The 23,604-nt window shown below is 49.7% G+C and overlaps 8 protein-coding genes across 8 annotated transcripts; 4 read left to right on the forward strand and 4 right to left on the reverse strand.

The window, feature by feature from the left end:
- Positions 1–1,126: 1,126 nt before the first annotated feature.
- N7469_010646 (Leucine Rich Repeat domain protein) lies at positions 1,127–3,153 on the forward strand (the record flags this gene model as incomplete). The annotated part of the gene is made up of 2 exons (XM_056649551.1): positions 1,127–1,721; positions 1,781–3,153. Coding segments are annotated over 2 exons (1,968 nt in total), but the record flags the coding sequence as incomplete, so codon positions are not given.
- A 746-nt stretch (positions 3,154–3,899) lies between these two features.
- N7469_010647 (TFIIH subunit TFB1 family protein) lies at positions 3,900–5,928 on the forward strand (the record flags this gene model as incomplete). The annotated part of the gene is made up of 2 exons (XM_056649552.1): positions 3,900–4,095; positions 4,160–5,928. The coding sequence occupies 2 exons, from the start codon at positions 3,900–3,902 to the stop codon at positions 5,926–5,928; spliced, it is 1,965 nt and encodes a 654-aa protein (XP_056496683.1).
- A 369-nt stretch (positions 5,929–6,297) lies between these two features.
- dscB lies at positions 6,298–7,313 on the forward strand (the record flags this gene model as incomplete). Its single annotated transcript, XM_056649553.1, has 2 exons — positions 6,298–6,564; positions 6,630–7,313. 2 exons carry the CDS (start codon positions 6,298–6,300, stop codon positions 7,311–7,313), a joined length of 951 nt encoding a protein of 316 aa, XP_056496684.1.
- A 452-nt stretch (positions 7,314–7,765) lies between these two features.
- Positions 7,766–9,763, reverse strand: N7469_010649 (putative PHD finger domain protein (Ing1); the record flags this gene model as incomplete). The annotated part of the gene is made up of 4 exons (XM_056649554.1): positions 7,766–7,821; positions 7,890–8,596; positions 8,656–9,299; positions 9,368–9,763. 4 exons carry the CDS (start codon positions 9,761–9,763, stop codon positions 7,766–7,768), a joined length of 1,803 nt encoding a protein of 600 aa, XP_056496685.1.
- A 1,719-nt stretch (positions 9,764–11,482) lies between these two features.
- N7469_010650 (uncharacterized protein) lies at positions 11,483–12,001 on the forward strand (the record flags this gene model as incomplete). Its single annotated transcript, XM_056649555.1, has 1 exon — positions 11,483–12,001. One exon carries the CDS (start codon positions 11,483–11,485, stop codon positions 11,999–12,001), a length of 519 nt encoding a protein of 172 aa, XP_056496686.1.
- Positions 12,002–12,571: 570 nt separating this feature from the next.
- On the reverse strand, positions 12,572–16,021 carry kgd1 (alpha-ketoglutarate dehydrogenase KGD1; the record flags this gene model as incomplete). Its single annotated transcript, XM_056649556.1, is given in 7 exon segments — positions 12,572–13,110; positions 13,164–13,537; positions 13,597–13,650; positions 13,705–13,739; positions 13,759–15,354; positions 15,371–15,637; positions 15,771–16,021. 7 exon segments carry the CDS (start codon positions 15,981–15,983, stop codon positions 12,572–12,574), a joined length of 3,078 nt encoding a protein of 1,025 aa, XP_056496687.1. The 5' UTR covers positions 15,984–16,021.
- Positions 16,022–17,355: 1,334 nt separating this feature from the next.
- N7469_010652 (uncharacterized protein) lies at positions 17,356–20,533 on the reverse strand (the record flags this gene model as incomplete). Its single annotated transcript, XM_056649557.1, is given in 2 exon segments — positions 17,356–19,634; positions 19,651–20,533. The coding sequence occupies 2 exon segments, from the start codon at positions 20,531–20,533 to the stop codon at positions 17,356–17,358; spliced, it is 3,162 nt and encodes a 1,053-aa protein (XP_056496688.1).
- An 896-nt stretch (positions 20,534–21,429) lies between these two features.
- Positions 21,430–23,581, reverse strand: N7469_010653 (uncharacterized protein; the record flags this gene model as incomplete). The annotated part of the gene is made up of 2 exons (XM_056649558.1): positions 21,430–22,584; positions 22,679–23,581. 2 exons carry the CDS (start codon positions 23,579–23,581, stop codon positions 21,430–21,432), a joined length of 2,058 nt encoding a protein of 685 aa, XP_056496689.1.
- Between the last annotated feature and the right edge of the window lie 23 nt (positions 23,582–23,604).

Genomic DNA, 23,604 nt, shown 5'->3' on the forward strand with positions numbered 1-23,604 from the left:
TGGAGTGAGTCTGGGGTACATTTTGCTTTTTTTTTTTTCTTTTGTCCTTGTTGGAGTATCTCCGATGCAATCTTCTGTACTTCTAACCCCCTTCTCCCTTTGAGAGTCTCAAATTAATGGAGCACTAATATACCTTTGCCCACAGCTTCAAGCCACCAGCTACGTACTATGTACAGTAGTTATTTGATTCAGTAGAAGACCCGCTGACAAGCGCACTGGTCTTGACGGATGATTTCCCAGTGTACTGGAGGCGCCAACGGGAGGCTAACCCAAGAAGGGATTTTCCTTTATGTCATAGATTGCTCTCCACCGCAACCAGATCCGTTCTGAATAAAGAATTGGGGGCAGGTGATTCCCAAAGATCCTTGGGACACAAAATCAATTCATTATTTGCCTTCTGATTATTAGACAGAGGAATAATGTTTGTATATGTGGCATCGTCGGATGATGCTGGTTTCCGCTTTCAATTATTGTTTGCAGACATCAAAATAGAATCTATACTCGAGGGGGAAAAAAAATAAAAAATAAAAATCCTGAATCTAAAAAATACCTACATAGTAAAAAAAAAAAAAAAAAAAAAAAAGGCAAATCGGCTCTGCAGGGGTAGCTTGCTTTTAGTGAACCGCCGCTGGCCGAATGGGCTGCACTCCATCCGCCACTTCGCCTCTAAACCAGCAAAAACGGGCGTTGGTCATGACTTACTCCTACCACTTACTTCTCCTACCGAAGTACTACCTCCTTCTCCTCCTTTCTTTTCATCCTCGACTCCTCTCTTCCCGTATTCTTGGAATTCTAATTACCTTTCTCATTACTCGTTCCTCTTCTAGTGGCACCATAGAGTGGACACACTTCTTACCCACCTACCGTGCAACGCCGGCTCGCACTTTTCCGTGACTAACAGCTTCAACTTTTTCTTCCCCGCCGCCCCTCTCGTGTCTTTTTTTTTTCTCTTTTATTCCCTCTCAAAGCCCTAATCTCCCCTTTCTTTCCATTGACCGACTACCTCGTTTCGCTAGGAATCCGGGGAAGCTTCTTTTAGACTCGTTTAGTTTTGCACATTTTCTTTTTCTGTTCCACTTTATTTTCCCAAGGTACCACCGAGCCGCGTGCGTAGGGCCCTTTATAGAGGGCCCGCTTTCACTATGGCCTCTCTAACCACTTCTCCCCTTCGCACACCAAACCGACGCCCCCTCGATTTAATATTCCCTGCGGTGATCATTTTCATTCGCGCGACTCTTCGCCGTCTTCGTGTGACACTCCAGACGGGTCGAGGTCTAGCAGTCGCCGCCGCCCGTCATTCGGCTCTGTCAAAGAAGATACCGACGACGGTATGTTACCTTCTTTTCCAAATATGATGAAAACCATTGTATGTATGCTCATCGCTGCAGGTATTGCGCAATCATTTGTGGACACCCATCATCCTCCTTCGCCCAAGGAGCCTGTAAAGTCGGAGCAACGGGAAATGCAGCAGAGTCCCGATTTTTGTTGCCCGTGTGGTGGATTTCTAGGTTGGAAGCAAATTCGTCTGGGTGGTAAGAGTCTGAGCCGTAGCTATGGAGATTTGCGCAATATCGGCAATAAGCAAGCAAAAGGTTGGGCATGGGAGGAGACCGAGTCCGGGAGGGAATTGAAGCCTCCCAAGGCCGAACCCGTCGTGGTAGAGCAGCCTCGGACGCCTCCCGGTACATCCGCTCTTGAGAAGCTGCCGCCTGAGGTTCTTGGTATGAATCCCATATACCTGGAAATTGAAGACAAATGTGGCCTAACGAATGATTATCAGATCAAATTATCTCGAACCTGGCCCTGGATCTACCACCCAATGGTTATACGCCTCGTAATGTCGACCTGATCTCATGTCTTTTGACCTCTCATACCTTACATGCGGCTACATTGGGCGTTCTTTACCGTAACATGACTTTCCCCCACTCTATCATCTTTTCCAAGGCCCTCAACCATATGTCCCAGTACCCGGCTTTGGGAACATTGGTGCGCCGCCTGGACTTTTCTCACTTTACCTCTGTTGGACTGGGCCGTACGAAGCAGATGAACGCTGAGATTCAAAACCTGACCTCGCGGACACTTTTGAAGTGCTTAGAGCTTTTGCCAAACTTGAAGGAATGTCTCTTGCAGGAACATTTGGAGGGCGATCTCAGCGTTGAAGTTATTCGAAAGTTGTTCATGGAATTGCCGAATTTGCGTGCTGTGGACTTCTGTGGCTGCTCTACCCAGGCCTTCTCCCAGGTCTTCACTGAGGCCCTGTCTGCAGGCCCTCCTCTGCCCATGAGTCTGCCTAGTATGAAGCGTCTCTCGCTCCACGAATGTAGTACCATTCCAGCGCCTATGTTCGACCAATTACTCACACGGATGATCAATCTGACGCACCTCGATTTGACCCACACCCAGGTCAACGACTCTGCTCTTGCTGCCATCCCAGAGACTGCGCGCATCACCCATCTGGGTTTGTCCCGATGCACCCGCCTCCGCAGCTCCGCTTTGATCGAGTTCCTGACTACCCATCCGGCCGTCAGTGAATCGCTCGTCTACTTAAACCTTCTCAACGACCCAACACGATTTCGTCTATTGGAAGAAGAGGATATTTCGGCACTTCTACCTAAACTCCCCTCGACACTTCGTTCTATGAACTTGGGTGGCGCTAAAATCACCTCCGAGCACGTGCCGCTCCTCGTCCCTCTGACCAAGCATCTGGAAGAGCTTGGGCTTAGTTCAGCCGACCTTTCGGTCAAGGATGTAAATTCGTTCTTTGCCAAGGACGATGGTAATGGTCCTAGCACTCTTTGCTATCTTGACCTTGCCAAGGTGCCACAGATGACCATTGGCGCGATCTTTAACACTAGTTCATGTCTTCTTCTCTCCGAGCAGAGCTACCCTCTGCAGGTAATCGAATTCTCTGACAAGATTATCACGCCGCTTCGCGAGCGTACCAAGACCCAACGTGTGTCTGTGGGCTGGACCGTTCGTGACTTGGGTCGCCGTGGTTGGTATGTCAGAGATCCCGCCTCGTTGCCGAATGAGCCCTTGGACGATGGCTCTCGCTCCTGGAAGATGGGAGCCCGTTGGTGGGGCATGCGCAAAATCCCCATGGTCACTGGTGATGTTGGCGGAATATACGGACATTACATGTTCAAGAAATGATTCTGGTTGGAATTTTCCAGTCGTTCTGCCGAAAAGCATTTCCACCGCCATTCGCATTTTTTCCTTGGTCTCTTATCGATGGCGTGGTGTCAATACCCTGGTTTTTTTTTCCCTTCTTTTCTTTTCTGCTTACTTCTAACATGTATTTGTTTGTACCTGATTTCAAACCAGGTGGGCTCTTTGTTTGATGATTATGAATGATGATATCCGGTCTATGCATGGCGGCGCGCAACATGGCTTACGAATTTCGGCATTACGGCTTCTTGCTTCGGGTTCGTGCTCTCAATCGCGTTTTTCAAAATTTGCATAGCATTCAGGATCTCCTCAGCGCTCTGTTCTATTGATTTGATTTGATTTGATTTGATTTGATTTTTTTGTTATTTTCTTTCATGGCGTTTAGTGTTGAAAGGCGTACCCATATCACTCTCCTCATACTTCAAATGCACAATCATCGTAAGTATTTTCTTACACAGTAAATATTTCATAGTGAGCACTCAGGTACACGTAATTAGGATTGGATATTTTATGATTTGCTAGTATGAATTGACCATAAAACAAAGGTCTACATAATCTGTATCATTAGAGGATTACTATGAGTTCACTATGTGATAAGTCACGTGACTCTCAAAAGAAGAGCTGCGGCTCTTCATTTGACCAGTTGCTTTCATTCCACCCGCTGTCTCTGCGCGTCGAAGGCCTCGGTCCTTCTTCTCCTCAGCTTCACCCCAAGGGACTGACTTATCCCGATGGGTGGTTTCGCTGTTACAGATCAGGACAGTGGAAGCTGTCGAGATACTCGACGATGGCACCTCCCAGCGGAGCAGCATCTTACAAAAAAGAAAGATGGTATCTTGACGCTGACCGCAGATGAGCAAACGCTCACCTGGACGCCAGCGGCAGCTGGTGCTTCAGCTATTTCAATTCCAGTGAATACCATTACGAGTACGCATTCGTCCTTTCATCTCCCTCGCGCAATCTCACGGATATGACTGACTAGAGTAACTAGACTTGCAACAGACGCCCGCTTCAAACCCGAAAGTCATGCTAAAAATATTTGTTTTGGCCGCCAACGCTCCTCCGAATAGTACCGCTGAAGCATATGTCTTTCTCTTCACGGCCGGGCCAGATGCCCGGCCGCAGGCTGATGCCATAAAGGATACCCTTAGTGCTCGAGTGAATGCGGCAAAACCGGGCACCCCCTCCCAAACGCCGACGCCAGGAGCTAGCGGTGGAGGTATGTCAGCGGCTATGGCGATTGCGAATGCAGTTTCATCAGCAGGATCAGCCAAAAACCCTTGGGACGACGATAATCGACTGAAGGCAGACGTGGAATTGCAGCAGTCTCTATTGAAAGCAGACCCAACCCTGCAACGCATGTTCATGGACTCTTTGCACGCTAAACCGGAAACTTTGAGCTCGGCACAGTTCATGTCACAGTTCTGGTCGACTCGGTTGCACCTTCTTCGAGCTCATGCCATTGAGCGAGCGCAGACTAGAGGGTCATACAATGTCCTCTCATCATTAAAGCCACGCGTGGAGGAAAACGTGACCCGACTCAATATCAGTAAAGAGCAGATTCAGCTCATCTTTACACAACACCCGCTTGTCAAGCGAGTCTACGACGAGAATGTACCGAAGCTCAGCGAACAACAGTTCTGGTCGCGTTTCTTTCAAAGTCGGCTGTTTAAAAAGCTACGCGGCGAACGAATCTCCGATGCAGATGCTACAGATGCAGTACTTGACAAATACCTACGAGATGATGTAGCGGATAAGGACCGCGAGGCCAACGTGCCGCACTTCTTGGATATGGCTGGTAATGAAAGCCACCACAGCCAGCGCCGTGGAAACCGACCAGATCTAGACATGAGACCTTCTGGTGTGGACAAGGTACCCATTATCCGGACACTCAATAGCCTAAGTGAAAAAATCATGGCCAATGTTGCACCAGCCGATGGCGATTTGAGTGCTCCAATTGGCATGAACGAAGAAGCCTGGAAGAAAATGCAACTTCGCGATCTTCGTGGAGACGAGGAGCAATCTCGTATTACACTCAACATCAGTGATCAGAATCGCTTCTTCTCCCATACACAAGAGGACGACCAGAAACGGGCTCTTCAGCAGCAGGATCCTAATAAAATTCTGAATACTATTCGCACAGATATTGCGCACAGCCTCCACCAAGGTGGTACAACACAGCTGCAAAAACTTGTGGATCCCGGAGATGACGAGGACGAGGAAATGGAGGATGCACCGGCAAGCCGTCGACCAGCTGGGTCCTCAGTAGCTCTTCACGACGCATTTGCCCAGATTCTGGGTGCGATACGTGAACGACGCACCCAAATGAGTGAAGCATCGACATCTGATACCCATGGACTGACGCCAGCGCTCTATGACCGGTTGACGTTGACCCATGCGACATCCACGGAATTCTTGAATCAATTCTGGCAGGCCTTCCTTTCAGGCAATCCGGAGCGTGCTGGTGAAGTGACTTCTCTATCTGAGTCATTGCAGCGGGCAAAAGATCGCATCGCGGCTGTGGCAAATGACGCTGAGGCGGAACGACAGCTCGAGGTTGATCGCATCAAGAAGCATGCCCGCGAGGTGTATGAAAAATCTGGTCGTCGACTACGGATAAATCTGGAAGGCATTGAAGGAGGCCAGAAGGTTGTCAACCAACTGCTTGGGCCTACATTACATGCACTGGAGCTGGCATTAAACCGATACCGGACAGCCCTTGCAGAGGAGTCAAAAGAAGCAGCCTCGTTAGCTGTGTAGATGAGATGATCTTGCAGCACAAAAGGAGATACATTCAGGCGTTTCGAGGTTCGAAAGAATTGTATAATACATCGAATATCATGCGTTATCTATTTTTATTTCATTGTTATATCCCTTTCTATGTTTCGATTGTATATTTCATTTCATTTGCTTTGCGCTCATAAACAAATGTAGATCGGCTCGGCATGCCGAGGTTCCCCAGACTTCCGAGCTGCCAAGCTGGCCACTGGCAACTTCACGTCCTCCACCCACTTCAACTACGCCTTCTTTCAGCGTCTTCTCGCACAACTTTCAGCCGCCCCGAATGATCCATTCATTCCAGATAGGATCATAGATACGAACTCCGGGCCACAGCCTCTACCATCCAAAATGCTGACATCCGGCCTGACCAACACCCCGCTCACGAAATCTCTCATCATCTACATAATCGCATCTTCAATCGCACTTTCAATCTTCGATATAAAGCATCTAGCCTCAATCTATATCTCTCCACACATATGGCCTTATGCACAGTTCTGGCGCACTCTTGTCTGGCAAGTAGCCGGCTTCGCCAACTCCACTGAGGCACTCTTCACTGCTATGTTGGTGTATCATCTTCGCGTCGTCGAGCGAGCATGGGGTAAGCGAAAAATGGCCGTACGTCAACATCTATACTTTTATTTCCTGTGGTATATTACTTGAAAACTAACCGATATCCATAGACCTTCCTCCTCACAACCCTCCCTTACACGACTATCCTACCACCCCTCCTCCTCGCCCTCGTCGTACGACCCCTCTCCCTAAATAACCTCAACTACCTCCCCTCCGGGCCTACAGCCGTGGTTTTCGCTCTTCTGGCCCAATACCACGCCACAATCCCACCTATATTCCGCTACCGTATCGGCACAACAACTTCATCTAACACTACAACCCCAAACAACACCCAAAGCAATAGCAATAGCGATAGCAACGCCGCTAGCGGGGCCGCGCCCTCAAATCCAAAACCACCTCCACCAAGTCTAAGTTTTCTCCTCTCCGACAAATCAACAACTTACCTCGTCGCCGCCCAACTCGCTCTCTCACAATTTCCCTCCTCCCTCCTCCCAGCTATAACAGGCTGGATCGTCGGTACAGCCTGGCGCGCAGAACTCCTTCCAGGCCTCTCACCAGCCAGCAATGGTTTCCGAATTCCTGCGTGGCTGGTTGGTGAGCGGGAGCGGAGAGGCGGGACCGTAAGTGCCGCGAGTGAAGGCGAGAGAGAACGGTTTGAGGATATGAGGAGGCGGTTGGAAGGTGAAGCGGAGGCTTCTGGGTTGGAGGGTGCGGGACAGGGACAGGGTCAGAGACGGAGAAATGGAAGGGATGGTGGTGATGGGCTTGTGGAGAGATTGAGAGGTGCTTGGTGAAGCTTGAAAATGACCATTTAATTCATGTTGTATCTTGTCATTGGTTCTGATTTTATCATATAAAATTGGTTTCCCTTTCAATTGGAATATGATCTTGCTCTCTTTCTAAGATCCCAAGTGACCAATCCTCATATACAATCTTGGAATGTCATTTCTAGAGCCGAAACTCTGGTTCTACTTACCAGAAAGACAATGCCCGGGTCGGTGCAATTGATAAACACCTGTTTATCAATTCATAAGTGCACGTATAGTGCCTTTCAAGTCCTTCATCGAAGCAACAAGTAGTATGCCTTGTAAGATCAAGCAGTTAAGAGCTCTCGGACAACAGTCCAGCCCAATCAGTATATCTGGATTTATGATACTACAATTGCTAGTGGTATGCGGAGCTCATGAACAAGTTATATAGCCACCTGGTTATGCAAATGCTAGTCTATATTTATCCTAAAACGACATTATCGCCCACGAGTCGACCGCATGCTGCTCTTACATTCGTCACAATACCATTTCACTAAGTCAATGTTAGCTTCAAATTCAAATACCCTCGTAAAATACCGAAATACATGGATTCAAACTTACCATTTTTGCCAGGCGGTTTCGTCATTCCAACACATGACAAATGGAACCATTCGCGCGGGCAAGCATCATTATCGCAGGCCACCATTTCACCGAAACTGATTTCGTTGCAGTAGCAGTATCGAGGCTCGCCCTCTTCATCCTCATCATCGCCTTCGTGAAGAGATTCCTCATCAGAGGGAATGATAGGTGCTGGCGCTGGAGCAGGTTTCTTAGTATTTCGCTTAGGTGCTGCGTCTGTATTGCGGGTCGGTCGTGAACGAGGTTGAGTGACTTCTGCCAAGGTAGAAACTGGTGTGGTAGTCTTGGATTTTCGTCCTTTGGAGGTCTCGGCTTCAGTGGAGTCGGCCTGTCTTCCGTCCACCTCATCGCGCCTGACTCCGGCAGTGACTATTCGTACACCAGCTTCACCATTATAATCACGATTGGAATCCCCATTCCCTATTTCATTCTTAATGGATGGTGCATCGCGGGGCGCGGATTTGACCTCGGTCTGCTTGGAAGCATTTGCTTGACCGATGCGGTTGGAAGTCGAGGAAGACGGGCGTTGGCGAGCATTGCTTGCCGGCCCGGAATTCTGTTGAGCTCGTGAAGACTGTGGCCGACTGGTGTTGGGACCAGGGCTTGCAGCTCCACGCGGGGCATTGAATGTTCCGATAAGAGGCGAGGGAGCAAGCACGGGTGATCCGGCATTGGAAGTGGCATTGGGCCTAATAGAGAAAATCGATTAGTTTCTTGTGCAAACGAGCGGAATCGGTTGGGGTCTTACTTCTTGCGCGCTGCTGCGGAATTTGAATTTGGGGCACGCGCTCGCTTCTTCTCCGTGCCATCCTTAGCGGATGCTCGCTGACTGCCCGCGCCGCTAGCAGAGCGATCCATGGGCGTGCTTGTTTCAACACCAGAAGGCCGCTCTACCTTCCGGCGTTTAGTCGTCTGATCCCCTGTCGCATTGTCCCCGCGGGATTTACCAGTGTTAGTCTTGCGAGCACCACGGGGCTCTTCATAATCCGCATCAGCATGTGCACGGCGTTGCTTCCGCGCCTGGACAGCTTCTCGCCGAGCTTCACTGCGGTTGGAAATTTCAGTCTCATGGATCGTATACGGAATCTCCTGTCGTTGAGAAGTCACTTCTCGGCGGGGTCGCTCATTTGTCGCTGCTTTCGCAGTACTCTTGTTGGAGTATGCCCAGTGGGTCATACTGCCAAGACGAGCTTCCTCGCTGATTTCCCCCGCGATGTATGGGAATACGCTATCCAGCCGTACAACCTGGCGGTCCAATTCTTCATTCGCATTCGAAATGACGTGGTTCTTTTCGTCGGCCGTCATCATAAGATCGGATAGGTTCTGCCGTACGCGGTCAAAGAGAAGTCTGCGGCTCTGGCTCTCGGGCGTCTCGGGAGGCTGAGAGAGATCCTGAGGTAGTACAAAGTTGTTAGCATAGATGCCATGGCCGAGGAAAGTTTGAATTCTGATCAACAAACCTTTGGCAAGAAATCCTCGCGAGCCACGCCCGCAACAATCGGAGTCGGGATTGGAGGATGAGGAACTGGCTGTGACTCTGAAGAATACTTTAACAATTGTAGTAAATTTTCCTCGAGAGCCCACGCCTTGGCGTCTACTTCTTTCAATAAAGAATTATGTCGACGGAACTCGCGTGGGAGTGCAGTAATTGCATCAGTAAAGTGAGTTAGAGCAGGATAAAAGCCGTGAGGTACAGGGGGCGTTGCAGGACTGTCGGCATGGGATCTTCTGCCAAAGCCGAAAGAGGATTGTCCGACAGTTTTGGAGGTCCGCGAAGGATTCGTTCGCGTTTGGCGAGACGATTGTCGCAGGCCTACGCCCTGGGGATTGAGGGCTGACGAGGAGACAGCAGACATGGTGAAGGGCGAGGTCAGGCCGTGAGTTGCACCTCTGGAAAAGCTTGCGAGGCGCGCCTAGCCCGTGGGTTGGAGTAGAGACAACGAGTACGCGAGACCAATGACAATGCTCTATAGGGGACACCGATGGACTTGGAGTGAGCCTTCTCAAAAGCAGCAGTGTGATGAGAATGGAAGATCAGCCAGTGGGAAGTTTGCGTGCGGAGAAGAGCAACTCGGCGGATCAGGTGAATTGGCGCCTTGGTATTAAGGCATACATAAGGCAGAAACTGGTGGTGGTATATGACGTCATTTCAGGTACCGGCGGATTAGGCTTAGTCTGTTGAAATATAGAAAAAAACAACATCATAACATCATATATGAAGACTATCCAAAGCTCGGAGCATATCGAGCTATTGGAAACATATCCAAGCTCGTAGTGGGTTAACAGACAGTTATACTATACTGTATCGTACCATCTTTGGCGCTTCTGCATGCTACCAAATGCAGGAAGAATCCGCAAGACATCAATCATTCTTCAAAGGATATCCTCAGTGGACATATGGAAGAATGATCAGTCGTATAGCATGGCAAAACTGCTCATGAGCGATGGGAGACAAGCGCATGAGATTGATAACATAGACACGTGCTCAGTAATCCACCGCAAAGCAAGGTCTGTGGCCAAAGTACCCGCTACTATGCGGATTGCATTGCACAACCTAGTCATGCAAGACGATAACCCAAGGTCCCAGCCAAAGCATGAATAACAGGACACTTTCTGAATCCTATTAATTAATTGGTCTTTCTCGAAGCATAGTATTCAAAACTTCCCCTTTGCTATTTCATTATGAAGCCACTAGCTCTCCTTCTAGCCAAGTAGTAGTAGCGTATAGAGCTTCGCGTATCTGCCGTGGCTAAAATTATACTTCGAGCATCATATCCAATATCAGCAGCTCAGTATGAGCTGTCAATTATCGAGATAGGCAGAAGCAGAGTGAAAGAACTATTAATATCTTTGGTAGATGTTGAGGCTGAGCACTGCCCGATTAGGCACCGCAGAGCTTCATCCAACCATCCTGGCGTACTACACAGTGTACTGGTAATTATGACTAGCTACTCACTTCAGCCGTTCAAACCCTGAAGTGAGTTAAATTCAACGTCTCTTTCTACTAGTCAGTGAATATCCTAACTATTCTCCTGCGTATCTACTCGACATAAAGCGAGCTGAAGCCTTCACATTTAATTTTGAATATTTCACAGTGTGTCTGCAGGTTCTACCCATTTTTTATCCGTGAGAGTAGCTGAGAATAGTTTCAAGTTCAGAGAAAATCGTCGAAGTGCACTGAGTCTCATATTCGCACACAGCTCAGTCCTTTTCCATGCCGCCCTTCTCTCAAACGATCATTCTTAACCTGCCTCCTCCGATCTCTCCTGCATCTTCTTTCATTCTCTCATCTTCAGCCTCTTCCTCCGCTTCATCTTCTTCGTCATCTTCAATATACTCTACTTCTTTTTGCAGACGTATTACCAGTAGACTTCATCCCCAGCCACGCAACCATTCTTTTCGATCTGCATCCCGTGACTTATTTCACACACGGCTTGCATGTAAGTGAGGGCTCTTACTACTTTTCTTCTCAAAGCTGCACCGTACCTTTGCTGACAGATTGGAAAGCACCAGCTCATCGAGCAAGCTCTATCCAAAGTTTTACCGTCGCAAAGAAAGCAAATAAACGACAAATAATGGTGGCTCTCTTCTCTCGCGAAGACCATACCTTCGATAACGGGCAGCACCAGACCGAACTCGAGCAAAATGATTTCCTCTGGAGCATTGTTGTTCGTAAGAGAACCTCCAAAGGTCGCGATAACTACTGCTTTGATGTCCGCCAAACGAACCTAGAGTCGTCACATTCTGACCAATCCAGATCGGTTAGAGACTGGCAGTTCCGAGCTATCACGAAATGTGATCCGTTAGAAGTACATCGCCTGCTTGGACAAGTTATGATTGGAAAGATTCCTCATAGCGTGAGCCATGGTCAGATATTGGATATCCTTGAAACTCTTCCGTTGCCACAGAGTAGTAAGAACCCAGAGGCAAATGAAGTGACTTGGATCCGGCATGCTATTCATCGTTTGCAGTTGGAAGGCTATGCAGAGAAGTTCGATATTAATAAATTCATGCGATACGCACAGGAATGTGCTACCACCAATGCTCGAGATAATGCGCCTTTTGAAGTCAATTATACATTTCGTCCGATGTGAGGTTCCAGTCAGTTCAGGCTGTTCATATCTTTGTTATGATCCAAATCTTTCCAATGGATTGGAAAGATTCCTCATCGCGTGAGCCAGTGCCGGTCCAAAGTTGCCAAATATCAGTCATCCACCAAGAAAGCACCTTTCTAGATGATGACTTATCAAATAGTACAATAGTTATACGACACAATTGATAAGGAGGCTAGATCAAATCATACATGACCTAATAACAAAATGTGCTTTGACTACTATAAAAAATTCCGTAGGAAATGCAAAGAATCGATGCAACACTAAATGAGATTTGTATTTTACAAAAGCATAGGTCTAGGTATAGACGAGTCTGTCTATCAGCACAAGCCAACGACAAAACACAGATCTTATACACAAGGGACTAGGACACAATAGAATCCATGCAGATAACAGGAAAGGTGTTACAAATGAAACAAAATGGACCGGACGCTAGCTCCCAGGCGACCCAAAAAACATGATAAATCAACCCAATCAAACATTAAGATGCCAAGGCTCCGGGAAATGTCCGGTAAATCAGAGTTCGATCGCTGGGAGGCTACAACGATGACTTTACTCGCCCTTGAGGCGCTCCTGGTGAAGGGAGAAAGCATCCTCCAGGAACTCCTGTTCCTCCTTCAAGTGGACGGCCTTGAGACCGGTAGCCACGGAGGCGCTGGGGGAGCGACCGGCATACAGGACGTGACGGCGGTTGTGGTGCTCGGTGGAGTTCAGGAGGGTCTCCAGACGGGGCTGGGCGTAAGACCAAGCACCGGCGTTCAGAGGCTCTTCCTGGCACCAGACAATGTCCTTGGCGTTGGGGTAGCTATCTAGGTTCTCCTTCAGCTGAGCCCAGGGGAAGGGGTGCAGCTGCTCAACACGGGTGATGGCGGTGTTGCGGATACCCTGGGCATCACGGTGCTTGGTGAGGGCAGCGTAGACCTGGCCAGAGCACAGGATAACACGCTCGATCTTCTCAGGGGCCTCGATGGAGGTACCGTGAGCGGGATCGGGGATGATCCATTGGAAGTGAGAGTCACCAGTGAAGCTCTCCAGGTCAGAGCGAGCGATAGGGTGACGCAGCAAGGACTTGGAGAAGAAGATGATCAAGGCTGAGGAAGACGTTAGTATACTTCAAAGATCAGTCAGTTGGGGAGACACATACGCTTGCGGAACTGGCGGTGGATCTGGCGACGCAGGATGTGGAACAGGTTAGAGGGCTCAGTCATGTAAGCGATCTGCATGTTGCAATCCTGGTGCTGGCGGTCCAGCTTGTCAGCAGCGGGGAACACGCGAGGCTCCTCGTTGCAAAGCTGCAACCAACGCTCCATACGACCAGAAGAGTGCTCAGGACCCTGGCCGTCATAACCGTGAGGCAGGGAGACAACCAGGCCGGACCGCTGCAGCCACTTAGATTCACCAGCAGCAATGAACTGGTCAATGATGCACTGAGCGTTGTTGGCAAAGTCACCGAACTGAGCCTCCCACATGACGAGAGCCTCGGGGGAGGTCAGAGAGTAACCGTACTCAAAGCCGAGACTATGGAACAGGATTAGTATCATACGCATGGAAGTTTGATGAAAGGTTTCGATACTTACGCGCCGAACTCGCTCAGGGAGGAGTTGGAGATGACGAAGCTGCCTTGGTTCTCACTGATGTGCTGCAGGGGGGGTATAGGTAGTCTCATTCTCCTGGTCGTGAAGAACGGAGTGACGCTGAGAGAAGGTACCACGCTCAACATCTTGTCCGGAGATACGGACATGGTAGCCCTCATCGACAAGGGAACCGAAAGCGAGAGCCTCAGCAGTAGCCCAGTCAATGTTCTTACCCTCGTCAACGGTCTTCTTGCGGTTGGTCAAGATACGCTTCAGGTTGCGGTGAAGGGTAAAGCCTTCGGGGGCACCAGAGACCTTGTCAGCAATGTGCTTCAGGGAGTTGATGCCAACAGCAGTGGGCAGGTGAGGCAGAACTTCGGTAGCAAGCTCCTTGGGAGTCTTGAAGTTGTTCCAAGCCGAAGTCAGCCACTCCTTGCCGGTGGGCTGGTAGTCCTTGCTGCGGTCGAAGCTGTCATTCAGCATGCCCCAGACCCACTTCTTGTGCTCATCGATGTCCTCCTTGGTGAAGGTACCCTCGTTGATCAACTTCTCGACGTACTTGTCGAGCTGAGCCTTCTGGGCTGCAATGCGCTTGTACATCAAGGGTTGAGTGAACGAGGGCTGGTCAGTTTCGTTGTGACCCTGCTTACGGTAGCAGACCATGTCGATAACAACATCGGTCTTGAACTCAGCACGCCAATCAGCAGCAACCTGACAAACATAGTTGACAGCCTCGACGTCGTCAGCGTTCACGTGGAACACGGGGGCATCAATTGACTTGGCAATGTCCGAGCAGTAAGGAGTGGAACGGGCAAAGCGAGGGTCAGTGGTGAAACCGATTTGGTTGTTGACAACGATGTGGATGGTACCACCTGTGGAATAGGCGGGCAGAGAGTGGAAGCCCATGGTCTCGTAGACAACACCCTGGCCGGCGAAAGCAGCATCACCGTGAAGCAGGACACCCATAGCAGAGTCATAGTGGGTCTCGTCCTTGTTGTAGTGCTGAATGGCACGGGTCTTACCCAGGACGACAGGATCCTCAGCCTCCAGATGGGAGGGGTTGGCAACCAGGGACAGCTGCACACGCTTGCCAGAGGGAGTAGGGCGCTCGAAGTTCATACCCAGATGGTATTTGACATCACCGGAGCCTTCCTCTGAAGGCTCGGTGGAGCCGGCGAACTCGCTGAAGATGGACTCGTTGGGCTTGCGAACAACGTTGGACAGAACATTAAGACGACCACGGTGAGGCATACCAATGACGATGTCCTTGATGCCGTAGTCAACACTACGGTCAATGAGTGCCTTCATACCGGGCACAAGGGTCTCACAACCCTCAAGACCGAAACGCTTGTCGTTGGGGAACTTGGTGGCAAGGAAGGACTCGAAGCTGGAACTCCAGATGAGACGGTCAAGGATGCGGCGCTTGTCATCGACCGAGTACTGGAAAGGCTCGGGGATCTCGAAACGGTCGCGGATCCAGTCGCAAGGCTTGCGGTCAGGGATGTGGATGTACTCGACACCGTAGGAGCCACAGTAGATCTTCTCACAGGCAGCGATGATCTCACGCAGAGTCATCTTCTTGCGTTCCTCAGTGAGGAAACGGGGTAGGATACCAGGTCCAAGGGCGAACTCCTGGTCCAGGTCGCGTTCGGTGAAGCCATAGTGATCCAATTCAAGCTCCTTGGGCTTGCTGTAACCGAAAGCCTCGGCCTCACCACGGATACCAAGGGGGGTCAATCTTAGCCTTGTGGTGACCACGAGCTTGGTAGGCGCGTACCAACAGCTGAACCTTCAAGTGATTTGTCACATCGGCACCAGCGGCAACGCCAGCTCCGGGCATATCTTGGGGAACACCGCCAGTCGGGGTCGGGACTAGGGTAGGGGGAGGAGTGAAGGCCTGGGAGATGGGCATGTTGCCATCTTCCATGTTCTTGAAGTAAGTCTGCCAAGAGATGTGGACACTGGAAGGATCTTGCTTCCAAGCCAGGTACATCTCATCGATGTAGTTGGCGGTGCTGCCCGAGAGGAAAGAATCGTTGGGGTCCTATTACGCAGGAGAGCAAGATTGTGCCGTTACGTTAGTCGGGTATTCGAGGGCAGGTATGAGAAAGCTCAACATTGCGCGCTTTCATGATGTTTTCAAGCGATTCAGGGTTTTTTTGGGGGGTGTTGCTTACCACTCCAACAGAGGGACCCTCGGCAGACGAGGCGTAAGGCCGAGCGCCATCGAAGGCGCGCTCGACAACGGCGAGAGGTCGGCGGGTGGAAAGGTTGAATTGGGAGCTCTTGGAAGCGTTGCGAGCGCTGGAAGCCAGGAAAAAGGACCTCCGAGCACTGGTGCAAGGCACACCACGCAGGTTGGTGGCCTTCAAGGCAGTGTTTCTGAACATGTCGGGATTTTTCCGTCAAGGATGGAATCGAATGTGAGTAAAAGGTATAGAAAGGGTAGAAATTTTAATCGTCTTAAAGCTGCAATGGGATCGAAGTAAGGCAATCTAGAGCCAAACCTGTCAAGCATTCTCAAGGTTAGCATTCAAGTTGCCAGGTTGTTGTTCTCTTGCTGCCGAGAGTGCCGAAACCGAAACACGGAGGAAAGGAAGCAGGAAAAAATCGTACAGTTTAAATCGCGCGAAACAGGTGTCGACTAGTATTGCCGTAGCACCTGTATAGAAATGGAACTCATCAGAGAGCAGAAACACTGCTAACGACAAGAACAACTGGGGATGGGAGTGGAGAGCAAGGAAAAGAGCTGAGCGCAAAGCAGAACAAAACCGGGCCGGAGCGTGGCTGGTGCGCTGAGTCAGCCCGATACATAACCGGAGAGTTGTTACTCACACTTCTTTTTATGGTTAAAACGACACACTATTCTTGTATGGCCATTTCTGACCCTCAATGATTTTTTTGAATTTTTTTTTGAAATTTTGTAAAAACAAGGAATAGCATTCGAATATATATCCAGAGATTACCAGATTAATAAAGTAAAGCAAATTCAGTTCTCTGCACGTTTGACGAGGGCTTTCTTGGCCGTCAATCTAGTAAGCATTAGGTGGACGACATTTAATGCCGCATACTACTGTACAGCGTCCAGTCAATACTTGGTCCTGCATCTGGAGCGCCGGAATAGTGGAAAGAAACTATAAAAGAATGTATGAAATGATCTATGCTGCTGTTAGCCTCATTTTAGGCCCCATCATTTCCGTATTGGTTGCAAAAACTTCCTGATATGAAGTAACTACCTAGAAATAATACGCGTGGTTGAAAAGAAAAGGAGTGTGGTTAGCAATTCCCCCGTAACCGATATAGCGCAGGGCTCGCCCGAACGAGCCACTCACTCGCCACGGCCGGCTAAGCATTTCGGTGTTCTTGCGGGTGATTTCGGCCCAATCGGCCGGCTTTCGATTACGATGACGCTATAGTAACTATACTCAAGCGCGGTGAAAAATCAATATCACCGAGGATCACAAAAAGCATTCCTCTAGATATGTCACTCAAAACGTTATTAAATTTAGAACGAAGATATTTTTGAAATGTTCCAACATCCAAACAGTGCTATGGGTAATTGTGATTTATATGCCAACCAAGAAGATAAAGAGGGAAGAAAAAAAAAAAGAAAGAGCCCGGAGTTGGGGAGAAAATATAAAAAGCAGACCAAATCCAAAGATGTCATAAAATCGTGAATGAATGACCAAATTAGCGTCACCGTCGTCGGGTGACGAGTAAAACAAAGCCAAGTGTATTATATCCAAGGGGTAAATAGAAGTTTTACAAGACATTGAGGCGCTGAAGTCCGGTCGTCGGCACTTCATCCTCATGGTCCGCGTAACTCGGGCCGCCATTTCCGCTTAACGGGAGATCGGCAGATTGGCCCAGATGTGCGTCCTTCAGTGGTGTAGTTGTGTAGATATGGCTTTCGTCGTGAGGGTGAGGAGAGCTAGCAAATGCTGCAAAGGTCTCTTCGACAGGGGGTCGGGTATCCGAAGGACTGGCTTCCGCGAAACTGGCACGATTGGAGGAGGGCAGAGTATGTGGAGGCGGACTGCCGGCGCTACTTCGAAGACTGCCATTGCTTCCACCCCATGCGCCTCGGCGTAGCTTCATCAAAGCACTTAACGACAACTCATCGTCAAGGTTACTCATGTCAACTAGCTGGGCCAGCCCGGGACTTGCCAGTGATGGGTTCGAATGAGCAGCGCCGTGCGCTTTCAGCGAGATGACTGAGTTGCGCGTGCTCCATTCACTTCGTTCAGTAATTGGGGTGAGGCTAGGTTCTTGAAATTTGCCCCGACTACTGAAGCTACGCGAGATGCTTTCGACACCTCGCGGACCGAAATATCCGCCGTTTGTCATTTCGGAGTTCCCATGTGCCTGCGCGTAAAAGCCAAATTCTTGGCCGTAGAATCCTTCGTCATCATTTTCGAGTGCCTCTGCGTTGGCTGCTGCAACAATAGCATCATCATAGTACGGATCGTCATCTTCAAAAAGCTGATCATCGTAGGAATCTTCGTATGCTGCCATGTCAACAACTTGACTTAAATGGCTGTCATCGGACACTAGGCCGGATTGAGATTCGCCAGTGTGAGTTGCTTGGGAAATACTTTCTTGTGTTTGAGATCGATCACTGGTGCTGAAAGTGCGTTCAAATTGGTTCTTCGTGGTGGCTTCATTTGCTGCGAAAGCCAAGGCATTGTGTAGAACCTCCAGATTCTGTTCTGTCAATACTCCGCCATGGGCCCGAGCAGGTCCCATGTTGGGAATGGGATCGCCAAGCGGACCACGCTTGATTGAAGGTGCCCGATATTCACTTGCCATACTAGGCATGTGTTTGAGACCATGACTAGCGTTCTCCTCGAGCAGAATCTCCCGCTCTAAAGCATCATTTCCAAGATTTTGATCTTGAGGTTGGGGTACAGCTGGCGCACCAACTGGTTTCCGTTCGTAGAGATGGCTGGTCTCATCATCGAAGATGGACTCATCGAATCCTTTGTCTTGATCATCAAGCGTCAGGTCTCCAAACTCGCCGTCATCAAAGTACAAGTCATCTTCATCTTCATCCAGAACTTGTTTCCCTTTCTCCAAAGTCTCACTAGTGGCCACCGAGGTGTCGACACCAGCACAAGACGCTTGAAGCACATCGACTGCCCGCGAAATATCCTCTGTCACATCTTCGGCCTCGTCCAAAGCAGAAGGTGGTGCATTATGATTGTCCGCTAGGAAAGAAGTACGTGAAATTCCGGGCGGCGCGGGAGTTATAGGGCTTGCAACCACTGGCGATAGTCCTGGGGCTACCCAAGACTTGATTTCCGCAATTGAGGGAGCAGAAAAGTAATCATCGTCAGCATCTGCATTGACACCAGGAATCCTTTCTTCCAATCCATCGATATCATCCATCATATCCTGATCGAAATCTTCATCGAAATCATCAAAATACCCATCTTCTAGCTTGCGTTCGGCTTCCTTGGCTTTGTGCTTTTCTTCGAGTAGTTTTTCCTGAGTCGAAGACTCTACACCTCCCATATCAAAGCTGAAACGCGATGCATTACTTTTGAGATGTTTAGGTAGACTGGCTGACGAGGATCGAGGCACAATTGGAATGATATCTTCATCCGGTTCCACAGGCGCTGGGCCCGTCTGCGATGGTAATTCAGGGATATCTCCATATAGCTCGGCAGGGAGTTCGGCAGGAAGTTCGACTGGTGGAGAGGCGTTTCGGTCACTGCTTTCTGTGGTTTGATCAGGCAGTCGAGATGGTAGTTTCCTGGCAAATGGAGGCAATGAACCTTCATGGCCTGGTTGAGAGGAACCTGTCAAAAGGCTTGATTGAAGATAGCCCTTGTTCTCTACCTGTAGCACGTTTTGGTCGTCTTCAAAATGTTCTTTGAAAACTGGGGAATGATCGTTATGTTTCTTTGTTGGATCACTGAGTCGACTTGCCGGGCTCTGAATCCTGGGTTGTGATGGAGATGCTTCTTGCGCAGAGTGACCAGATCCATCAGGCGGACCACCGCTCGGGGTGCCTGATACATTCCGGCGAGGACGAGGAGCTGAAAAATCATGTACAATGTTTCCACGGATTCGGGGGGTCATAGTCATCCGGCATAGCCGGAACCATGTTGGATGATTTGTGCTTCTGTTCATCAACGCGATTATTGCCCATCTGAGATGAACGTCGACGGGCAAGTAGAGACATCGGATTCAGCAAGTGTAACATCGCCTTACTCGACTTGTGATGAGCATTTTCCATAGAATTCTCACGCTCCGCTGACCGTCGAGCTGAGGTGTTTTCTGTTCTAATATCTCGTGGCGGCACAAATGCTCTATCACTCGGTAGCTGTTTTTCGACCGGTAGGTCTTCGGGAGGAGCCATTGTTCGTAAATAGCTTGTGCCCGGTGCCGCAGTCGGAGAACGCCCCTGGGGATCACCAGCAGGCGGGGTCTGGAGATTCCGTATTCCTTTCCCGCCGAAGGAAAGTCGGAAGGGCGATGTTTGCTTGAAATTCGACTCGGCATCTCCCTCATACCTATGGATCCCGCTTGACGGATGTGAACTCTTCTGTTGAGAAGCTAAGGCATTCTGAAATTCGGGTTCTGGTCCTCGTTCACCTGGGCTCGATTCTTTGAAATCTTCTTTTTCTACTGACGGGTCAGGGGCAGCGAGGCTAACGGAGGAGGCTAGTGGTGCAACGGAGGAAGTGAAGGTGGGTTTTGAAGCATCGGTTTCCAGCGGCGAGTCTGTCCAGGGCGAAGCATCGTGAGACGGTCGTTCATCAAACGGCGTAGTTAGGACTGGGGTATCCGGGATCTGAGGGAGCTGAGGAGGTGTATTGAGCGGGTTGTCTATGGGGCCTTTGAGACCTGGAGACGATGCGGGCGACGATGCGGGCAGCGCAGTTGAGCGGCGATGGTCTCGGCGCCAGTATGAGAAGACGGTGGACGGGGGCATTGTAGCCAGTGATTAAACCCGCACGGCACCTTTTGAGAGCGAAGTTGCTGTTCACGGAAAATGCGACTCCATTGTTCTTCTGGTTTTTTGCCTGCAGCCACTGATTAGAAGTTGAAAGGAGGTGGGCCATTCAATCTCACATTCCAGACGCCGGTGGGGCGTGCAGCAGCCACTGGGCGATGCGCTGCCTCAGAGAGCCGCTTGCTGTGAGATGGGAAGGGGAAGAGAAGGGATTCAGAAAATTAATATAGTAATAAGTAAATTAAGGGAAAAGGATTTAGTTGATACCAGTGTAGTCAAAGCAAGCCAAACCGGGAGACAAACATAGTAAAAGAAGATGAAGTCAACAACTGCGAAAACCCACAAACAAGGCGACGTAATCGCCTGCAGCTGGTGGGTTACACTAAATTGAAGCTTCAATACTGACTGTCTTACAATGCTTTTGAAGATTGTTCATGTGTCTGAACAATTTCTATATTTAACAATTTGCTAATTGCTAATAATTAGTGGTAACTATGTAGTTATATGTTGATAATATCACTTGGTTTAAATTGCATCTATTTAGGCTCTTAGGTACTAAAAGAGCCTCCAAGTGTTCTCGTCTACAAAATCGATCATGAATGAAGAAGATAAATCCCATTTTCATTTGCGGGTATGTTGCTCTAGCGAGGGCTAGCTAGTATGACTCACTATATTGCGGAAAGTTCTTTAAGATCAAACACAAGAAATAAATCGTATTGCTTTACATGGATATCCTTCGAGAACGAGTAAACGCCTAGAATGTCAACGCTATAACGAAAAAGAAAGCCAGGATATGGAATTTGTAATGACAGCCGTCGAGGGAGAGGAGTAAAAAGAGAACAAAAGGTATAGCAAAGGGGGAGAAGAAGAGGATTTCAACGAATGCTCTGCCGCCATCGATCGATAACATCTTGCTGACCAGGCTCAAGAGGCTGCCGTAGAGTAGGGCCACAAGTGCTTGGGTAGCCCATATTATTGTAGGGATAAACAGATGGGTAGGGCATTCCGTAGCCAGACGGTTGGGCCATGGGGTATCCTTGAGATGCCATATTCACTGGCAATGAATACATCGAAGCACGATGCCCGAGCTGAGGTACAACACCGCGCTGCTGTGGAAATACATCGTACGACGACTGGCGGGCAACATAGGCAGGGCGAGATTGAGGGAGAGCAGCCATGCTTCGTCGGTTGTGGAGATTCTGAGAGTGAACACCGGGGCGTTTATTGATATTTTCCCTTTGTAAACGACTGCGCCGTTGAGCGAGAGTTTCTTCTTGCTCTGGTGCTGTGTCACTGGGCTTCGGTGTCTCCTTAGGGGCATTGCCAGCCCGAGTATCGAACTCGGCCATGAGGCCACTGGTAAAGTCACTTTCTTCAGGGTTCTGACCTTTCAATCGTCTAAGACGCTCGGCAAGCGTTTCGGCTTCGTTACCATTGTCCTCCTCGGACTCAGACTGAGGCTTCTCTGGCTTGATTTCCATGGTGGAGTACACGGTAACAGGTCGTTTCTCGGGGATTGGTTCACCGCGAAGTCGAGCTCGGCGTGTGCTCAGAGGTTCATTTTCTTCCATCTCGCGCTTCGCCATAAGACCCACGGGTTTATTCTCATCATCAACGTTGGTCTTATCTGGGTACAACATAGCCAAAGGAACGTCCTCGTCATCGGCATTATTGTGGCCATCCCATGCCAAAGTGACTGGCCGCCGCCGTCTCTTCTCACTCTGCTTTTGGGCCAGTTCATCCATTTCCAACAAAGTAGCGCCCATGACCTGGGCTTGGGAGGTCGTGGGAACAGCCGTACGAGTCCGTTGCTTCAGTTCATGCTTCCGTAACTGCAATTCTGCAAGCAAAGTGTTTGGTGGCCCAACATAATCCTCTTCTTCATATTCTTCCTCGTTATCTTCACTTTCGTGAGAGCCCGAGACCGTTTCAGTCTCACTACCTGACGTCTCATCCTGCGATCTGTGATGATCGTCATGTTGATGCACTCCATCACCTAGATAGGCCGGGCCTTCTTCGCTCTCTTTGCTCTGCGGTTGCCCCATTAGATATTGCGAATTGCGCTCTGGTCTTTCACCAGGGGGGGATTTTCGCGAGTGTCTTGCGCTTCGAATTGCCGTATACATGAGAGCCGATATGCCCAGCAAACGGGTGGTCAGTAAAAGCGGAGACCGGCGCATATGTCGAAGCGTCGAGGATACTGTCTAGTGTCGCAACAGCAGAGTCCTGTTTGACTTGAATATCGAGCGGTGCACTTGGAGGATCGAAGAAGACGCTTGCGCGGAGTTGTTGAGGAACAGATGATTGGCCTTTGTCTTTCTGGGTGTTTCTGGCCCTCTCTTGTTCTGCCAATTTGTCTTCGGCAGCAATTGAGTTCATCAACTGGGTGCGACGCTTCTCATGATCTATGATCGGTCTCCGAGACAGCTTCGGTGGCAGATTTAACATGCGAGGGACTGGGGCTGGATAATAGACCATCTGATCTCCCGCCTGCGGAGCCTTGTACGATTCCGGCTTGCTTGCAAGGGGAGGTTGAATTAACGAGATCTGTCGTCCGGATGCTGCATGCTCCAAGGGGGTGAAATGAACTCCATCGAAGTCATTGAACAGGGTCCGGGCCTGATGGAAAGTATCCCCAGACGCTGCAGAAGCTGGCCGTTCGAATTCCTCCGAGCCATTATTTCCAGCATGTTGATTGTGGTAAACCTCACTTGTGTGACTATAGATCTGGGGTTGTGGGGCGGGGAGGATCGGCAATGGCGTAGGAAGATGGTCGGCATAGTGACCATTCTCGTCATGATCGGGTTCCGTGACCTGAGGTAATCGCGATGCGCCGGAAACAGAACGCTGGCGTGTAGAGAAAGTCGATCCATGAGCAGAGGCCACAGTCACCGGGGAGAATGCACCATTCCGCATAATAATTGAGTTTGAGGCGGAGCTGCATGAGCGCCTTTTCTGTTCCTGATCCATCTTGCGGATCTCACTGCCGATATCTGTAGAGCTGCAGCTCAAACGCTCCGCAGTCATCTCTAAACGCTCTACATTTCCCG

This window comes from Penicillium citrinum (assembly GCF_028827155.1).
Source record: "Penicillium citrinum strain IBT 23319 chromosome Unknown utg000009l:1.0-4274883.0:1.0-4276374.0, whole genome shotgun sequence".
In the NCBI taxonomy this organism is placed as follows: Eukaryota; Fungi; Ascomycota; class Eurotiomycetes; order Eurotiales; family Aspergillaceae; genus Penicillium; species Penicillium citrinum.